The sequence below is a fragment of the Nannobrachium achirus genome (assembly GCF_963921795.1).
Source record: "Nannobrachium achirus genome assembly, chromosome: 20".
NCBI classification, from domain to species: Eukaryota; Metazoa; Chordata; class Actinopteri; order Myctophiformes; family Myctophidae; genus Nannobrachium; species Nannobrachium achirus.
In genome coordinates, this window is record NC_137827.1 from 44,470,397 (window position 1) to 44,488,054 (window position 17,658).

The 17,658-nt window shown below is 42.1% G+C and overlaps 1 protein-coding gene across 1 annotated transcript in view; it reads right to left on the reverse strand.

Annotated features, from left to right (window-relative positions):
* LOC308306185 (CD109 antigen-like) overlaps window positions 1–11,652 on the reverse strand; it is a gene marked incomplete at both ends in the record, with an annotated part of 57,506 nt that extends 45,854 nt beyond the window's left edge. Inside the window, 12 exons of the mRNA XM_080751086.1 lie at window positions 135–204; window positions 2,769–2,906; window positions 4,422–4,592; window positions 5,642–5,704; window positions 6,142–6,249; window positions 6,951–7,142; window positions 9,489–9,617; window positions 9,736–9,972; window positions 10,145–10,173; window positions 10,649–10,809; window positions 11,404–11,414; window positions 11,578–11,652. Coding sequence (XP_080607212.1) covers window positions 135–204; window positions 2,769–2,906; window positions 4,422–4,592; window positions 5,642–5,704; window positions 6,142–6,249; window positions 6,951–7,142; window positions 9,489–9,617; window positions 9,736–9,972; window positions 10,145–10,173; window positions 10,649–10,809; window positions 11,404–11,414; window positions 11,578–11,652 — 1,384 coding nt within the window. The remainder of the gene's footprint in view (window positions 1–134; window positions 205–2,768; window positions 2,907–4,421; window positions 4,593–5,641; window positions 5,705–6,141; window positions 6,250–6,950; window positions 7,143–9,488; window positions 9,618–9,735; window positions 9,973–10,144; window positions 10,174–10,648; window positions 10,810–11,403; window positions 11,415–11,577) is intronic.
* Window positions 11,653–17,658: the final 6,006 nt, after the last annotated feature.

Below are 17,658 nucleotides of genomic sequence, written 5' to 3' on the forward strand. Positions count from 1 at the left end.
AATTGTAACAGCTGAAATCAATAATATATTCAGTTTTCCGGTATTAACCTGCGGGCCGCATTAAGTGAAGGTGGGGGCCATGTGGCCCCCGGGCCGCCCATGTATGACATACAGCATAATATGAATCATCATACCCTTTTCACGTTCATCAGCCTGTGGTGCCTCATGCAGCCTGGCATCGGTCAGCACCATAACGTTGCACTCCTGCAGTGAGCGAGAAACAGACAGCTCAGATGTTTACAGTCAGTAGTACAGTACGAGCAAAACCTGAGCCAAAAAGTACGTAAACATGCTTTGTTGGGCTGTGAATAAACACAAAAGGCGTGACTTAGATTTTCATTGTGATGCTAAGTGGCGCATCGCTGACACGATAATAAAAGCGATACAGTACGAATATAAGTCACCGTGCTATCCTTCCTTACATTGTGAAATATGAATCCCCGTATGAAATATAGGTCAGATCCTGACTTGTGATGCAAGATGATGGTTGATCTCCAGGGGGCTTAGGATGAGCTCGGGTTCAGTATGGTCTACTCTGACACACACACACCACTAAAGGTCACCCTCAACCAATCCTAAGTGGCGTGGCTTTGTCCCTGGGCATTATGTATTCTTCCACACCCCCTGGTCCAGCTCCCTCCCTCACATCCTAAACACTAGAGTTACCAGCTCATAGAAACAGCAAAGTCACCCCCGAACAAAGCAGACGACGGATAGATTACCAGCCAGTCTGACCAGTCCAAGCGATGCTACAGCGTTACTTTGTAACGATATCATGGATTAAAGGCAAAGATTAAATCTCGCGACGCTAACATGTTGTGAGGCCAAGTCCTTAATGCCAGGGGTGGGCAACCTTATAGGCACGGGTGCCATCATTGGCACGGGAGAGGGTGAACACTGGCACACTGGTACAGGTGTGAGAGTGTTTATTTTATCTTAAAATTAAATATTCAAAAAAAGCTTATACAAATCCAGCACATCAATCTACATTCATTCAAACTGATAACTGACTGGGGAGGGAGATAGGTGAGTGTAATAATCATTACATTTTGATGAAGAAGAAGAACCCAAAATAAAATAAAGGTTGCTAGGCTATGGACAACCAACATCAGTTCTGTAAATATAAAAGTTTGATGTGGTGTGATAAAGCTTAATGTTGATATGGCAGACTGACTATCAAGAAAATGAAAACAAAAACATGGCACTTCATGTCAAAAGGTTGCCGAGCCCTCAAAATGGTAAAATGGTGCATTTATATAGCGACTTCATCCAAGGCGCTTTACAGAGATTGTGCATTACATTCATTCACCCATTGTCCCATTCACACAAACATTCATACAATGATGGCGGAGGAAACCATGCAAGGCACCAACCTGCTCACCGGGAGCAACTAGGGGTTCAGAGTCTTGCTCAAGGACTCTTCAACATTAACTCTGGGGAAGCCTGGGATCGAACTGGAAACCCTTCGGGAACCCTCAGTGTTCTAATGACGGTTTCTCTACCCCCAAGCCACTGCCCCCTGTCCTAAACTGTGATTTGCTGAACACCACCACACAGAAGCACTGTGTTTCATAAACATTTAGCAGAATATGTCAAATGATGATGTTTCGGTAACCAAACAGCCAACCAGTTGAAGAAATCAAGCCTTTCACTTTTGCTGTTGTGAAATATCCGAGATCATCAGGATCTCTTTGATCTTAAAATAACTGATAACTGAAAATAGACAAACTACACGCTTGTAGAGTGCCTATTTTCAGTGCATGACGTGCTTCCATAGAAGACATGCCGTCTGCTATGGAATCCTAATGACTGACATCAGTGGCGACTGAGAACTTGAATCACATTTATATTTGTTTTGCTTGATCAAAAATTTAAATAATTATATTTACTGTTTAGACAGATCCAAGTTTTGACGTTCACCTGGTTGCACTCTACTTACCGAGTTTGCACATTATAGAATTGTATTATTGAATTGTATTGTATTGAATTGTAAATGAATACAGCAGCTGACATTAACACTAGTGTCTCAAACGGCTGTCAAAATCGCCAGATTATGCGAAAGCATCAAGATTATGATGACAGATTTGCAATAAAACTATCCACAAGTTTCCAACGTCCCATCGTGCATTGCGCAGAAGGCTTGCAGACGCGTTGTGAGCTTGTAGATCTGCTATTTTCAGCACGCAAAACCTGAGCAACCAAACATAAAATGACTCTTCTCCACTAGTCCCTCCCTAACGTTTAGAAGGATGCCAAACAGAAGGTTGAGTTTCAGTCATAAAATCAAAGCCTTTCGTCAAAAAAAACAAGTGGCATGCTTTGTCAGATCCAGTGCATTCACCGTATTGTGTTGCATGTTTCCACTAAGGCCTGACTTACACTTCGTTGTGCAGCGGTGTCCCGCACCGCAAATAAGCGATCTACAAGCTCACGACGTATCAACCAGCAACATGTTGTGAGCTTGTAGATCGTCCGTATGTGAAGAACAACACCGGCATGCATAAGTACATCATGAATAACCTTAGGGAGTTGCACTCTATATACTGTGCAATGCACAGTATTATCTTTGGGGGAATCTCCCAAGTGTCTAAAATGTCTCATGAAGAATGTGTTTTGCCTTTGTGGATCACAACAACACATGAGATGATGAATAGCAGGAAATGCCGCTAGTACCTTCCGCGTATTTGTTCAGTGAAGTCTGCCAAAAGGAAGGGGGGAAAAAAGGAAAATAAATGGGTCAAATCAAATCTGTTATTGACGAGTCATACCTTCTGTCCTTTGTATTCCTGATCAGCAACTGGTTTGTCACCATCCTCTCCCATTCCAATCTGGGGTTCAGTGGCGGTGGCAGCAAGGAACCCATGGTCCCCTAGCCCGGCTTTGTCACTCCTCCAGTTTAGAGGCATCTGAAGAAAATGGCACACAGCGAGCGACAGATAGGTTAATACACACCAGACCATTGATAGAACATTTAATTTTTATCCTTAAATTTTTCTATCAATTTAGTCAATATGCCAATTCCCATTCATGTGTATTATAGTGCCTGTTTTCCCGTGGTCCCAGTTTCTCAAAGTGTGTGCCGTGGCACCCTGGGGTCCAGGGGTGCCTCAGAGTACTTTGATAATTTGGAATTTATCAATATCACTGTTCAGTTTAACCATTATACTTAGTCAAATGGACCCGAGTTGCACTGTACTTGGTCCTACAGTCTTTTACACTGTCTTCACCAAAAATAGATGATCTAGGGGCGCCCGCCGGCCTACTGGTCCAGGCGCATACCACATAGGCATTGATGCTTGACGCCGTCGCCGGTTCGATTCCCGGTCCGGACGACCTTTGCCACATGTCACTCCCCATCACTCCCCCCATTTCCTGTCAGTCTACTGGCCTATCCAATAAAGGCATAAAAGTCCAAAACAAATCTTTAAAAAGAAAATAGACGATCTACAAGCTCACAACGCACCAAGTATAAAATATATTTTCAATCCGTCCTATAATGGAAACAAATATTCTCTCAAGTTTTCCTCGTGACATATTGTATCTTAGGGAGAAAGATTAACACAGTTAACATAAATGGAAGGTACTGTCTGTAAAGTAACTGTGTAATCCAGGGGCGCCGTGGATGACAAAGTTAATTACAGGAGAACCGCTGCTGTAGGAGCCGCTACTGTTCCCATACAACCCGGCCCAGCCAGAGGCACCATAGAGGAACGAAACCTCAGCCCAGTCACCACGGTGGTGCCCAAGTAAATACACAGGCAAGTCAAGTCAACACCATGCACATAAGGAATACATCAAAAACAACAGCTACAGGTTACATAGAAAATCGGCCCTAAACGCATTCTCTAGTTGCATTATTCTAAAGACAATTCTCTATCCTGCCACAATGAAGCTTACTCTGATGATTAGCTCTAAATCTAATCAGTTGTGTTCCAATAAATAATACCTACTTTGTACTATGTTTATAATAATATATAGTTGTATGTATAGAATGTATGTATATTTCTAGCACTAAATACTCTCTAGATCAGTGTGTCTCAACCACTGTGGGGACCTTTGGTGTGCCCCTGAGAATGGTCAAGTGTGCCCCTTGAAACTGCTTGAAAGCCAGTATTGTATTTATCATTTTAAAAATGATTTAAACTAGTGAAGGCGTTGTGTGCTTGTAGATCGTCTGTTTTTACTACTCTTGTGCGACAGCCTTGAATGATGAAGCAGGGGTTTACTTTGCGAAGAAACGCACAAATTTGAAACTTGGAGATACAAAGCTTTCCCGACAGTGACGATATTTACACCCCCGTATTATGTTTGTGTGCCCATGGATTCTTGGGACATGAAAAGTGTGCCCATGCAGAAAAAAGGTTGAGAAACACTGCTCTAGATGTTCAGTGATCAGTAAATTGCGTGATGAGTAAACTTACATTGTTGAGCTGATGAATGGGCACATGAACTGAATCTCTGGCGACCGCTCCTTCAGGGTCGAAACTGTAGATCGTGATACAGGCCTCAGGAGACCAAGACGTCTTTGGAGTCAGAGAAAAGGATGAAGAAGTCTTTGTTCCGGCTGCCATCACTTGACCCCTCGAGCTGACCTGGAAAAACGGCAGGGGCAAAAATAAGTGTTAGCCAGCGTGCAGCACTGTTTAGAGAGAAACGGCGAAACTTTTGAATTCTTCCAAGTGTTGATTGCAATCAGGTTGATCAAATTCTCCCCCCTGGAAAGTGATACCAGATAATTACCAGCCAATACTTGGCTCAAAAAAAACTGTCTTGCCCCAGACAGGATCCTCTTTGTTCAGCATTGTTTATACTGTACCGTATCTTCACTGTATCTGTTACTTGAATTACTGTATGTCTGTGTATCCTTTGTATCCTCTGTAAATCCTTATGTATATACCTCTACTATCATTATGGATTCAGATATACCTACAGTGATTGTTGGTTTAGTTTTCTTGATAGCGACATATCTCCCCAATGGGCTGATCATGGCCAATCAATCTGTTAGCACTGTTCATGTCAACATGTGCAGATGGGTCGTTTTTTTGAGGGTTGTCAATTTTGGAATATACTATAATCGTAAATACTGTACATTTAGATGAAAAAAGTTGGCCAATCTTCGATCCTACTCTCACCTATGGTCATGAAATGTGGGTCATGACCGAAAGAACAAGATCTTGGATACAAGTGTGTTTTCTCAGGAGGGTGGCTGGGTTCCCTTGTTCCCTTAGGGACACGGAAAGAATCTCAGTCACCCAGGGGACCCTGAGCAGGGCCAACTGAGGTGGTTCAGGCATCTAATACAGATGACTCCTCCTGGGCGCTTCCCAAGGGGGATTTTCCAGGCACACCCAGCTGGTTAAGATACCACAGGGCAGACCGAGGACCAGATGGGGGGCGGGGGATTATATCTCCACGATGAACTGACATGCCCCAGTTAAGAAGTTAGCCAATGTGACCCACGAAAGACAAGTCTGGCATTCTCTGCTGGAACCGTTTCCCTCCGCGACCCGACTTCGGATAAGCGGACGGCGGGCGACAGTTGCGGAATTAAAGCCCACAAACGAGATGAACCTTCCATGAACAGAGATAACCTACATGTTTATTTGTAGTGCTAGGATTTTTACATGTGACAAATACATACCACGTAGTGAAGTTCTCTGGGTTGAAAAGTGCTCTCGACATCTACTGCAAGGGGCACTCCGGTCTGCAATAAAATGCCACGTTAAAAGTGTCAATTCACATTGAAACGTATTCATAAATACATTGATATTTGTTCAATATATATATATCGTCGGGTGGAAACCTTGTATGTCCAAAACAGTTTGTTTTGTATTTTATCATTTTTTAAATGATTTAAACTAGTGAAAACAGCCGATCTACAAGCACACAACGCCTCGCACCGCGAGGCGTTGTGTGCTTGTAGATCAGCTGTTTTCACTACTTTTGTGCCATGGCCATTATGATGAAGCAGTGCTTTACTTTGCGGGTGCGAGGCGTTGTGTGCTTGTAGATCAGCTGTTTTCACTACTTTTGTGCCATGGCCATTATGATGAAGCAGTGCTTTACTTTGCGGAAAAATGTACAAATTCGAAACTTGTAGTTACAAGGTTTCTGGCCGACAGTGACGGCCAGATATGTTACCTGTGCAGGAGGAAAGGAGCTGACTGGTAGGATCTGAATGTATGAACCACTAGGTGACGTGTAGCCACTGTAGAGCTCCAAAGTCTCTGCACCGGACATGAACTTGGCCTGCATACGAAAACAGATCAAAATGTGGTTGAATTGACGATTTCATTCTCAATTTATGTATTGCGAGATATCATACGTCATAGCACAGTAGAACAACTGCATTCTTGGTTGTGGTCATTCACTGGTTCATCATACAAAATACTAAATCAATATATCTACACAAATATGACATGTTTTTGGAGCGTTGGCTCTGTCACAATGACATACTGTATAGCGCAGTCGTTCCCAAACTTTTCAGACCCAAAAGAGATACCGGTAGACGTTTCCCCGGGACCCAAACTAGTGAAAATAGCAAATCTACAAGCACACAATGCGTTGCAAACTTGTAGATCAGCTATTTTCATTACTTCTTAAACATTTTTTTTTTTTAATTTAGGGAATTTCTTTGATATTTGTAAAACAAATATATATATATTTTATGTATTTATTTTATAATTATTTGATTACTTAGAAAAATCATTGATTTTCTTTATTATTCATGAAAAATGATGAACTTTTGGTTGTACCGGTATTTCCTTTTTTTTCTTTTCGTTTTGACATTTACTTGTGACCCATAAAAATGTGTCCGCGGACCGCGACCCACAAATGGGTCCCGACCCACTGTTTGGGAAGCAGTGGTATAGTGCATACTGTTTTTTTTGGTGTTGAAATGAGCAACCTTCCCTGTGGAAGAACGTTAAAAACAGTCTTTTAGCACTCACCTGAATAAAAAGCGACTCTACTGTGTCCTGTAACCTAAACCTGAAGTGGACAACCCCGTCCTCGGGCACCGCAAGCGTCATCGTTGTCGATGTGGCATCAGTCTTGGATGTTCTCTGTGTGACTTCAACCGTTACGGGGCTCATCAACTCTGAAGGGCTCAGTGGCTTTCTGTCATACCTGGATATCTTAAGCTGTGAAATACATAAGGAATCTCATTGGTCTGTAGATCACTGAATTAATGATTATTCTTTATTGTAAACATGACGACTTTCACTTACGTTTGCAGCGAAATGTAAAGATGGCTTTGGTACATGAGGAAAATCGTAGAACGTGAGCTGGTAGGCGTTCTTCATAAAATGCACGTCGACCACACTGTTCACTTTAAACCCTAAAACAAAAGAGAACTTAATTTGTAGTCATAGGAACAAACCTGTTGAACAAATGTGAAATGTATTTTCCGCATTTAATACTGAAAAACAAAATAAGACCTCACTAACCTGTCGAGATCTCAGTGACACACGCAGTAATTCGCATGACAATAATACTGGCATCATTATTCCCAGACGAACTGTATTGGTGGAGGTCTGAAAGACGATCTTTACTGAAGGTAAACTGTGCTGACCCATGGATCTGAAAACATGGGGCAAACATGAAGATGACAACAGATTTTTGGGCCTGTAGTGTATACTAGTAAAAAGGCAACATCATAAGGAAGCACAGGTCATCAATGTCTGTACACGGACAAATGTGTCTGTGGCAGGACTTGTCCATGTCCGTGGCAAATTCTAGATTTTGTCTGTAAATAATATTACAGTATAATGTTATTTTGATCACAAGGCGCCATTACTGAATGTCAGTCTCCAGGTTTTCTTCAGAATATGTATGACACTGATCATTTACTATAATGCTATGGCACATTAGGAGTCCAAACTGTTTTATTTTCAAGGACCACCATAACTCTGAGAGTGTACAAATGAAACCAAATAGCTGATCTACAATACTAGTCCATTCTACAACAAGGCGGTCCATTTAAACATGACTTCCTCCCTCACTTGATCATCACTGCCCAATGCTGCTACTGTACGCTGATGCTTCCGTAGGCAAAGCCACCCGAGCCTCCACCTTACTAAAAGTTCTGTCTAATTCGGTGTCAAAAACCTACACTGAAACACAATGTTTTGCATGGCTCTCAAGTTCAACTGAAGTCAATGCACTGCATTCACTGATTTAGCTTAGTATGCTGCTGGGGGCTGCCCATTGTTCCCGATATTCTGATAAATGTTAAGTTAATGTGAGGTTGGGATTAGGGTAGTTTTACACCCCTAAATGATTATGTTAACATCATTTGTAGGCACATTGTCTTGTATGTACGTCTGAGTCTGTTGTAGTCTAGTCTAAATGTTAATTTAAAATGTGTTTTTTTTTCCTCTTCTTCTTCTTTTAGGATTAGGATCAGGCTTAGTTATAATGTTCACTGTCAGACCAATGGTACTTCAAAACAACAAAAACATCATACTGTCATGGCACCACTTGGCTAATTATGGGAGCATCTTAAGAGCAGAGCCATCAACGGCAAGTATTCAATGTGTTGCAATGAACGGTTAAATCTTATCCATGACAGGTGAGTGTTCTCAGGAACACTCACCTGTCATATATAAGAACTGGGGACGTTATGAATGTGCGGTCAAGATGCTAACTGGTTCACAACGTCCCCAGTTCTTATCTATGACAGGTGAGTGTTCCTGAGAACACTCGCCTGTCATAGATAAGAACTGGGGACGTTGTGAATGTGCGGTCAAATTGATGTCAGCTAGCAAAATCCTGAGAGATAATTACATTCTGATAGTTAGATCATTAAATGAACACTCAGGATCTTACAGTGTAATGGGACTGATTGCACAGCTATAGACTCACCTCCTTGGTTTCATTCAAGACCAGTGGATGGCCAGAGTCACGCACAGCTGATGTGACAGAGACAGACAGTGTCCCCTGTACAGGTTGTCCCCCAGAGTCCCTAGGGAGATACACACAAACATGTTAGAGAAACATCATCGTCATTATACTGCTAGTCGCTCTCAGCCAAATGGAAGATCATTTGGAAATACAGGGCGTGAGACTCACTGGGCTGTCACCGTCCCTGAGATGTCATCTCCAACTAGGATTATCGGAGAAGTCTTTATCATTACCTCAAAGTGGGGAGGCTCTGTAAAGGTGAGACAGTCAAATTAGAAGGAGCAGTATACTTAAGCGTGTAATTTAAAAAAAGGACAATATAATAATAATTTGAATAGTTCTTTAAAAGGTTACCGTAGATTTCAACGATAAATGATTTTTCATCTGTCATGTCCTGCACAGGATAAGAGAGTAGAAGGTGAATGTATTTTTGCCATCTTTCTTTAACTCTGTAACAATAACTTCCCACGCTTTTGCAAAGTCACCCATTCATCTGACAGCAGTCATTTTCTACAACAGCACCTAATCCTAGAACATAATGTGCTAATGCTATAATCGTGCATTCCTATACACAGCAAGCCTACGCTGGCTGTAGTCGTGATCCTCCACTGTCCACTGGGAGAGGCGTGGGACAATGGACATTCTGTCGACACGATTCCCAGGTGACCGGCGTCCACAGAATCCCACCGTTGGACGACATTACCTCCAGGGTCCTGAGCGAAAACAAAGGGAACATCAGCAAGACCCCACGACAATGGGTGTCGGTGACCATAAACCTATTCAACTCCCTTGGTATCAATGTCTCACACGACGGCAGACTGAGAGACCCACCCGTACGGATATATCCACCCTGCCTCTGTATGGACGATCGTCTGCCTGGACAGATATGGTTCGGATTCTGACGGTGTCTCCGGGATGGTAGCGGGACTTGTCCGTCTGAATGATGGTTGAGACGGTCCTGCTGTTGAGGCTGAGCTTGGTGGTGTTGGAGAAGATGAGCTTGTCAGCCTGGTAGCCCCTCACCACCAGGGACAAGGGAGCACCCTGGCTTATAGAGCTTCCAGAGACCTAAAGAAATGACAGACCGATTAGTGTAAAGTGTACTGGGCTGTATATTGTGGCAGCTTACTGTATCTAAACACTACAACCATATAGAATATGAGTCACTTGGTTATGAAACAGAATATTTAAGCTGTATACATTTAAACTAAGAGAGAAGAAGGAAAAAATATATACTCACCGGAGGTAGTGTGAGAATCCCAGTCAAGCCTTTAAAAGAAAACGTATATGTGTATGTGTATTATGTATTAATCCCATGGGGAAGTTGTCATGGAAGCACAGTAGTTATGAAACACATCACAGATACATAGAGATACAGTTAGGAGTAACTAATAATATTAATATTAAAAATAAAACAGGAGTAGCAGGTAGTATCATATGGGGATTAGTAAAAGATAAGAATACTAGAAACCTGTTCATGCATAATATATTGTATGGTCAAGACTGTGAACAGTCAGACAATGCCATGTATTGATCATTGAATGCCAGTAAAGGCATTGAATTGAATACTCTACTTATTGATCATTTAGGCAATTAGCAGAAGCTCTTATTGAGATTGAATTACAGGTGCTACATCAGAGTAAATGGCATAAAACATGAAAATTATGCAGGAATCAAAACAATTTAATAAAAAGATAAAATGGTGCTTTCAATCAGCATGGCCCAGCTGTATTTCCAGTGTTACCTCCTTGGAAGGTGTCTTCTGCCAGGGCTAAATCGGAGGCGCCCTGCGTCACTTGGGCCAACACTCTGACGGGGGAGTCCGTGAGGATGGTGACAGCCAGCGGCGTGGGGGTCCCGGCGTGCAGCACCGCCGGACCTGAGATCAGATACATGGAGCCCACCCTGGACCAGAGGTGGAACAAGCAGAGGTGGTCACTGAATAGTGGAACTAAAGGGAGAAGAAATCTCAGAATCTCACTATGCTCTCTTCCCCTATTCCAGGGGTTCCCAAACTTTTTTGGGCTCAGTGCACCCCTATAAATAGTATTTTCATCTGAGGCACCCCTACAATATCATTCATAATTTCCACTCCCAACACCTTATACTTATTCCATATTCTAGTGATTATGTTGTGAGGAAAACATTGAGATAGTAGCCATTTTGGTTAGAACTGACTGAAAATAACTTTGTACTTCAAGTTTAAAATGATACTAAATATATGTATATAAAAAAGTGTCCAAATAAATTCAAAATATTATCAAATATTATCTCGCGGCCCCCACAGGACTGCCGTCACGGCACCCCAGGGTGCCCCGTCACCCACTTTGAAAACCCCTGTCTAACACGTCCTCTAAATACAATGTTAAGAGCTATCTTGCACACATAACAATCCCACTCCCTATTTTACCACTGTAATCGTGTGATGTAAAAGTTGAATCTGATTTCTGTGCCATATTCCTGTGCCATTAAAATGATAATTACGCTGTAATATCTTACCTGGATGAATCCTGGCAAGACGCGGGTGCGACAGACCAGACGACGAACAGACACACTCTGAGGAGCCATATACCATCCATACTTCAGCTGTGCGCTCGGCTAGACGTCCCACACTGCTATTAGTCGCACAAGACGTACAACCTGAGCGAGTCACTCGCCTCTCGCTATTAGTACCGCCTGCGCCTCCTCAGTGACGGGATCCCACCTACCGTCCCATGTCAAAGCCCCAGGGGGGTAGATGATCCACATGTCGGACACATGCTCACACACTCTCAGACCCAAACACACGCACCTACACACGCTCTCACAAAATACTACCTCAAAATATGTCCCCTCCAGGGGTGTCACACCACATTCTGGGCACAAGGATTCACTGCGGGGCCCCCCGTGAATGTTCTTCATAGGGGGAGGGGGTGTAACCCGTTTAGACTGGGAACGCATTATTACGCGTTATTTTGTGCTTTAACTGTTGAAAAATAGCAGATATACAAGCTCACGGCGCGGCACCGAGTGCCGCGCTGCGAGCTTGTAGATCTGCTATTTTTGAAAAATCGTGACAATTTGTGCAAGTCTTTGAATATTTCAAATCCTGCTAAGTTTTTTTGAAAAACCTATGTCTCTATGTCAGTGGTGCTCAAACCTTTTCATGTGAAGGACCCCCAAAATGATATGTATTTGGCCCCCATCTCAAAATATTTAGTTCCAGGGGGACCCCCCCCCCCGGAAGCAAAATTTGAGTTACAAATGTTCGCTTAAAAAGTACATATAACGTATACAAAGATTTGCACACATTTTCAGCACTTTTCAAAAATAGCAGAGCTACAAGCTCGCAGCGCGGCACTCGGTGCCGCGCTGTGAGCTTGTATATCTGCTATTTTTCAATAGATAAAGTATAATATAATTAAGGCTCCTCCCTCCACCTTGGGCCCTAGTAACTCAGTCCCACTTTCCCCACCACTTGTGACGCCCCAGGTCCCCTCACACACAGTGCGCCTGCGCGGTCTCATGCCATTATACTGCTTTGTTATTGCCCATAGTAGAAGTGACACAGACACTCTTTACACCCCCCCTAGAGGGGGTTCTCCCATCTCTCTTTTCAGAGTGGAACAATCACCCACTCCTGCCCAGAGCATGGTGACTTACAGCGGTGTCACCGTATATCCCATACGCCGCGCGAAACATGTGACTCAAATATCACCCAGAAGAATGCATCCGCACACCAGAAATCCTGAGTCCTGATTTCATTCCAAGAGAGTGTAGAAATGGGACCCGTGCGGGTGCATTTTTACACTCCCAGAGTTGAATCAACACTCAGGATTTTTATGTGTACTGGTACTTAACTGTACCATACTATACAGTACATAATGTATGTACATTACATATACCAAAGGTCTGGTCATGGTTTGTTTCAGGACACGTCAGGTGAAACAGTGCTTCTCAAAAAAAAATCATATCTCTAAGAAGTCATCCTCAAGACGATATCAAGGACCTTCAAATTGATAGATAGATATTTATTATCCCAAGGGGGAAAATGAGTCGCCTGGAGGCAGCACAACTCAGTTTAAGGATATTTACAAAGTTACAGAGAAGTATGAAAAGAGGAAATTGAACAGTGTACAGTAAAGAGCAAGGAACGCCAAAGAAAGGGAACGAAGAATATATGCATAAAGTGTCAAAAACAGTCAACGCTCATAAGTGTAATATACTTAGAACATAAAAAAGCAAATAGCAATACTTAAGCACAACTTATCAATACAGTGCCAAACAACAGTGTCCATAACAGTCAATGCTTGTCAGTGCTACAAGTAATAAGTATATCACCGCCATGTCAAACACAAGCAAAATACTCAATACTACTAACACAACCTGATGATGCCTGATTGATGAATATTAAGCTACGGACTCCCCGTCTCCCCCCCATGTAAAGTATTTGGTGCCAGCTAAGGGCGGCCCCCCCATAAGAGAAGATATTAGATGTTCAGAATCAGAATCAGCAAAATCTTTATTGCCACATCATTAATTTTATAAAGCTGGAAAATGGAAGGATGCTGCCCCCCCCCCCCCCCACCCCCACCCCACCTGCTTTGTGATATAATGTCCTGTCTTAAACTGGAGATGTTGTGCTTCTCAATTACCGGCTATATGACCTGGGGTCCGTTTATGACGTTCAACCTCAACACACTTTTGCCTTGACTGTAACATCGAACTACAACACACTTTATTTTCTCTGCTCTGATTTTCCTTTTATTCATGTTTTTCTTTTTTACATTTTGAGATTGTGCCATACAACTGTCCTGGGGATTGAGGGTGGGGATTTAGTTGTCCTATTCAGTTTACTATCAGAACCGCCACAGCTTGTCCGTATACGTCCGTCCGTCCGTCCGTCCGTCCGGACGTGTACACATTTTTACGGTCTATGGGTTTGCTGCTCTGACATCATGCTCTGATGTCACTGTGATGTCAGGGGAATCACTAACAGAATGGGTTTGCCGCTCTGACATCACGCTCTGGCTTCACTGTGATGTCACACTAACAGAATCCCTTTTATGCCCATAAATGGAGTTCCCTGATGTCATCAATATTAAGCCCATATCTAACAGGAATGCCCATATATGGAGGCCACATCGGCCACATACCGCTACCACAATAACAGAATCCATATGGCCAAGACAGATGGCCAAGACAGCCCAATTCTGTGTGGCTGGTTCTACAGACAGGGATATCCATGTATGGGCATAAAAGGGTATGATGTCAGATATCATATACATCATAGGATTTTCACAAAACAAATAACTGAGTAAGCATGTTTGGGCTCTCACAGCATACAGCATCTCTATATGCTGTACATGGATGGGTACCAGGGGTCTCCATATATGGGTAACTGGTCCAATATACATCACTGGTCAGATGGCCAAGACATGGTCGCTTGTCGCATGTCGCCCTGAGGTTGCTTGTCGCCCTGAGGCGTCTTACTAGTGATATATTTAACATTAAGATGCTTTGTAAACTCCTGGGCTTTTTAACAACTGAAGACAAATATTTTGAAAAGAAAGATAAGGTGGGAGAGAGAGAAACCTAAGATCTGAATAGTGAATAGTCATTGTGGGCTCGCCTATAAGGCGAGCACACTTTAGATATTGTCATTATTTATTTATCTATCAGTCATATAGTAGACGGGAACTTCGGTTCCTTTCTACTCCTACATACTTAGTGAGAAAATGAAAATAAAAACATCAATGTGTTCAGCTTACTGTGGCGCAGTGTGCTATTACTTTTTACAGCAATCGGCCAAATGGTGGCGCTGTAGGAAGCCTTCGAAAGTGCAAACTTTGAACAGGTATAGCTCATGCTGTGTTATACATACAGCCATGAAACCTGTATACACTTATGCGTCTCCTCATGCCGAACAACTTTTACCCTCTAACTTTTGACCTCTGACCTTTAGGTCTCCCACAATTTGGAATAATATGAAAAACAGTAAAAATCTATCTCCTCCTGGGTTTCTTTCGTTACGCGCACGAAACTTTTTTCACATGAACTTTGGACCAATACGGTGAGATTGATCAACCAGATTTTTTTTAAAGTGAAATATAATTTTTTAATAATTCAATCAATATTGCGGTTTTATGCAAATTATTCTTCGGCCTCTAAATCATACATGCAAAGTTACACGTTCATGGCATTTGGCAAAGATGTAGAAGGTTAGTCAAAGTATCACTGAAACCAATTTTATTCCAATCGGCCAAAGGGGGGCGCTATACGAAGCGTTTGAAAATTCAAACTTCAAACGGGCATAAGTCATGACTCGTTTCGTTTGAAGACATGCAACTTGTTACACGCGTGCTTTGACTCAAGCGGAAGACATCTGTGTCGTTGTTAAGTAAGCTCCGCCCTTCAATTTTCCGCCATTTTAAGCAGTTTGTAAAACGCGCAAACCCGCTTTTATTCTGGAATCTTCGCGTCACGTGCACAAAACTTTTTTTACTTGAACTTTGGACCAATATCTAAAGATCTGTCAGATCGGATTTCTTCAAAATTGAAACATGCTTTTTTTTTTATAATTCAATGAATATTGCAGTTTTATGCAAATTATTCTTCTGCCTCTAAATCATACATGCAAAGTAACATGTTCATGGCATTTGGCAAAGATGTAGAGTGTTAGTCCAAATATAACTAAAACCAATCTTACTCCAATTGGCCAAAGGGGGGCGCTATATCATTTTGAGCAGTTTGTGAAACGCTTAAACCCGTTAGGATTTTTTTTCCGCAATTTGCATGAAACATTCTACACACAATCTAAGGACCTTTATCTAATATGCCTATGAAGTGCACACACAAAAAATATACAATAATAATTATAAATATAGCTGCAAGCAGCGATAAAGTGGCCAAGGCCAAAAACACCTCAAATCATGAACACAGCCTGCAATGTGCGTGAAATCTTGCAAGCACATTCCCAATAGGCCAAGGAACAGATACCACCCTTCTCACATTGGCCTGTTATAGCGCCACCAGTGGGTCAACTTTTGCACAACACATTTTTGGAACAAAATGGACCAATCTTTGACGTCAGTAACGTCAAAGAGAGCACTGCCTGCGATCTTGACATTTTGTACTTTTATAGCCATTGTTTTCTGGCTTGAAGCGAGCCCACAATTGTTTCGAAGGAACAATATTTTCTAGTTCTAATACAGTATCATTCTCTCTTTCTTACTTTCTAGCTGGTGAAATTATAGTGAAAAAAACCTCCATGAATCTGGCTGGCATCCATATTCTGTGGGCATACAAAATAATAAAGAAATAAAATAGTCCATAGACGGTTCCTCGTTTTGCCCAGGGACCCCCCTACGTACCCCAGGGGGGACGCCAGACTCCGCTTTGAGAACCACTCATGTGGTAAACAAGAGAGTGAGGCAGGTATCACTGTGAACATGATGACTAACTTAACAACTCCTCACATGTAGCTCTGAATAGGACTATTATTAGAGCGGACATGAGCTATTGTGGACAGCTCATTGAGCACGAGTATCAGGTTTAGCTCATTAATTGTGCTAGGTAATAATACATAAGTATGACTTTTCCATGACTTGGTTGGTACAGATGACACCAGGAAACAGCTGCATGTAAAATAAACATTTTTGCAGGGTTTGTTTTTTTCAGAATGGTGACCAGTCTCCAACATGGGTCTTGTGTTTATGCTAACCAATTCTTAAATACATTTTAATTAATTTAAAATTTGATTAACCGTATAATAATATAAATTATACTACAATTAGATACTCACAGCGGTTGAAGGCTGGTTGACGGTGCAGGGATTCAGTCACCAGGGGCTTCAGCATGCTGCTGCACCATGACGATCTCCTGTACAGGAATGATAACTGGACTGTAGTCACTTGGAGGACACATCCATGAGTTGACAACGACAACAACAACTATGCATCAACATAAAAAATGGCTAATAGCTAATAGGCTACCTATACAGGTAGATCAGTGTACTGATTGTACTGATATACTGTATGTATGAGAGCAGAAAACAATGAAGGAACACGGGCAACGGCAACAGGCCTCATTGATCTATGAATGCAATTTTAGAAATAGATAAACATTCAGCAAAATGGCTTGTTTGCATATTTGGTGCAGTAGCATAACATACACCTTTAGACCGATTCAGACACAGATTTAGCCCCGTTTGGAACCTCACTCCTCAGATAGCTATTTCGATTGAATACTTTAGCAGTTTGCATAGGAAAAGCACACTGTAGGACAGTTCAGATAGTAATAGGATAGGATTTAAACCCAAGAAATCAAATGGCTTTGTTTACATTGGGGTCCTTTTATACTCAATTCATGTTGTGGAGAGGTTCCAAACACCGATTATGAATTGGTGAGTGACAACATGACATTTATTTACCTCTTGGTGTTCAGGAACTAGCCAGAACAGCTCTACTCATTTGATTGACAGATTATGGTCAAAGCTACATTAACTATAGGCCCATTTCGAGGTTAACGGTAGCCTACTAACAGGACATAGTAAATGTTAATGATTAATCATTGATCATTTCAAGAATTTAACAGATTCAATGTAATTTTGCTCACTTTTAGGCATGGGAAGTAACAATCCATAGGCCCCTGCCTGACCTTCCTGTGTCTCTTCTTCTATTGTTTTGATTCTCCAGCTGACATGCAGTATAACTTATATACCACAAGAGGGAGTACTTTACCCTTGCCACTGATTTAACACTGCAGAATCAGCTT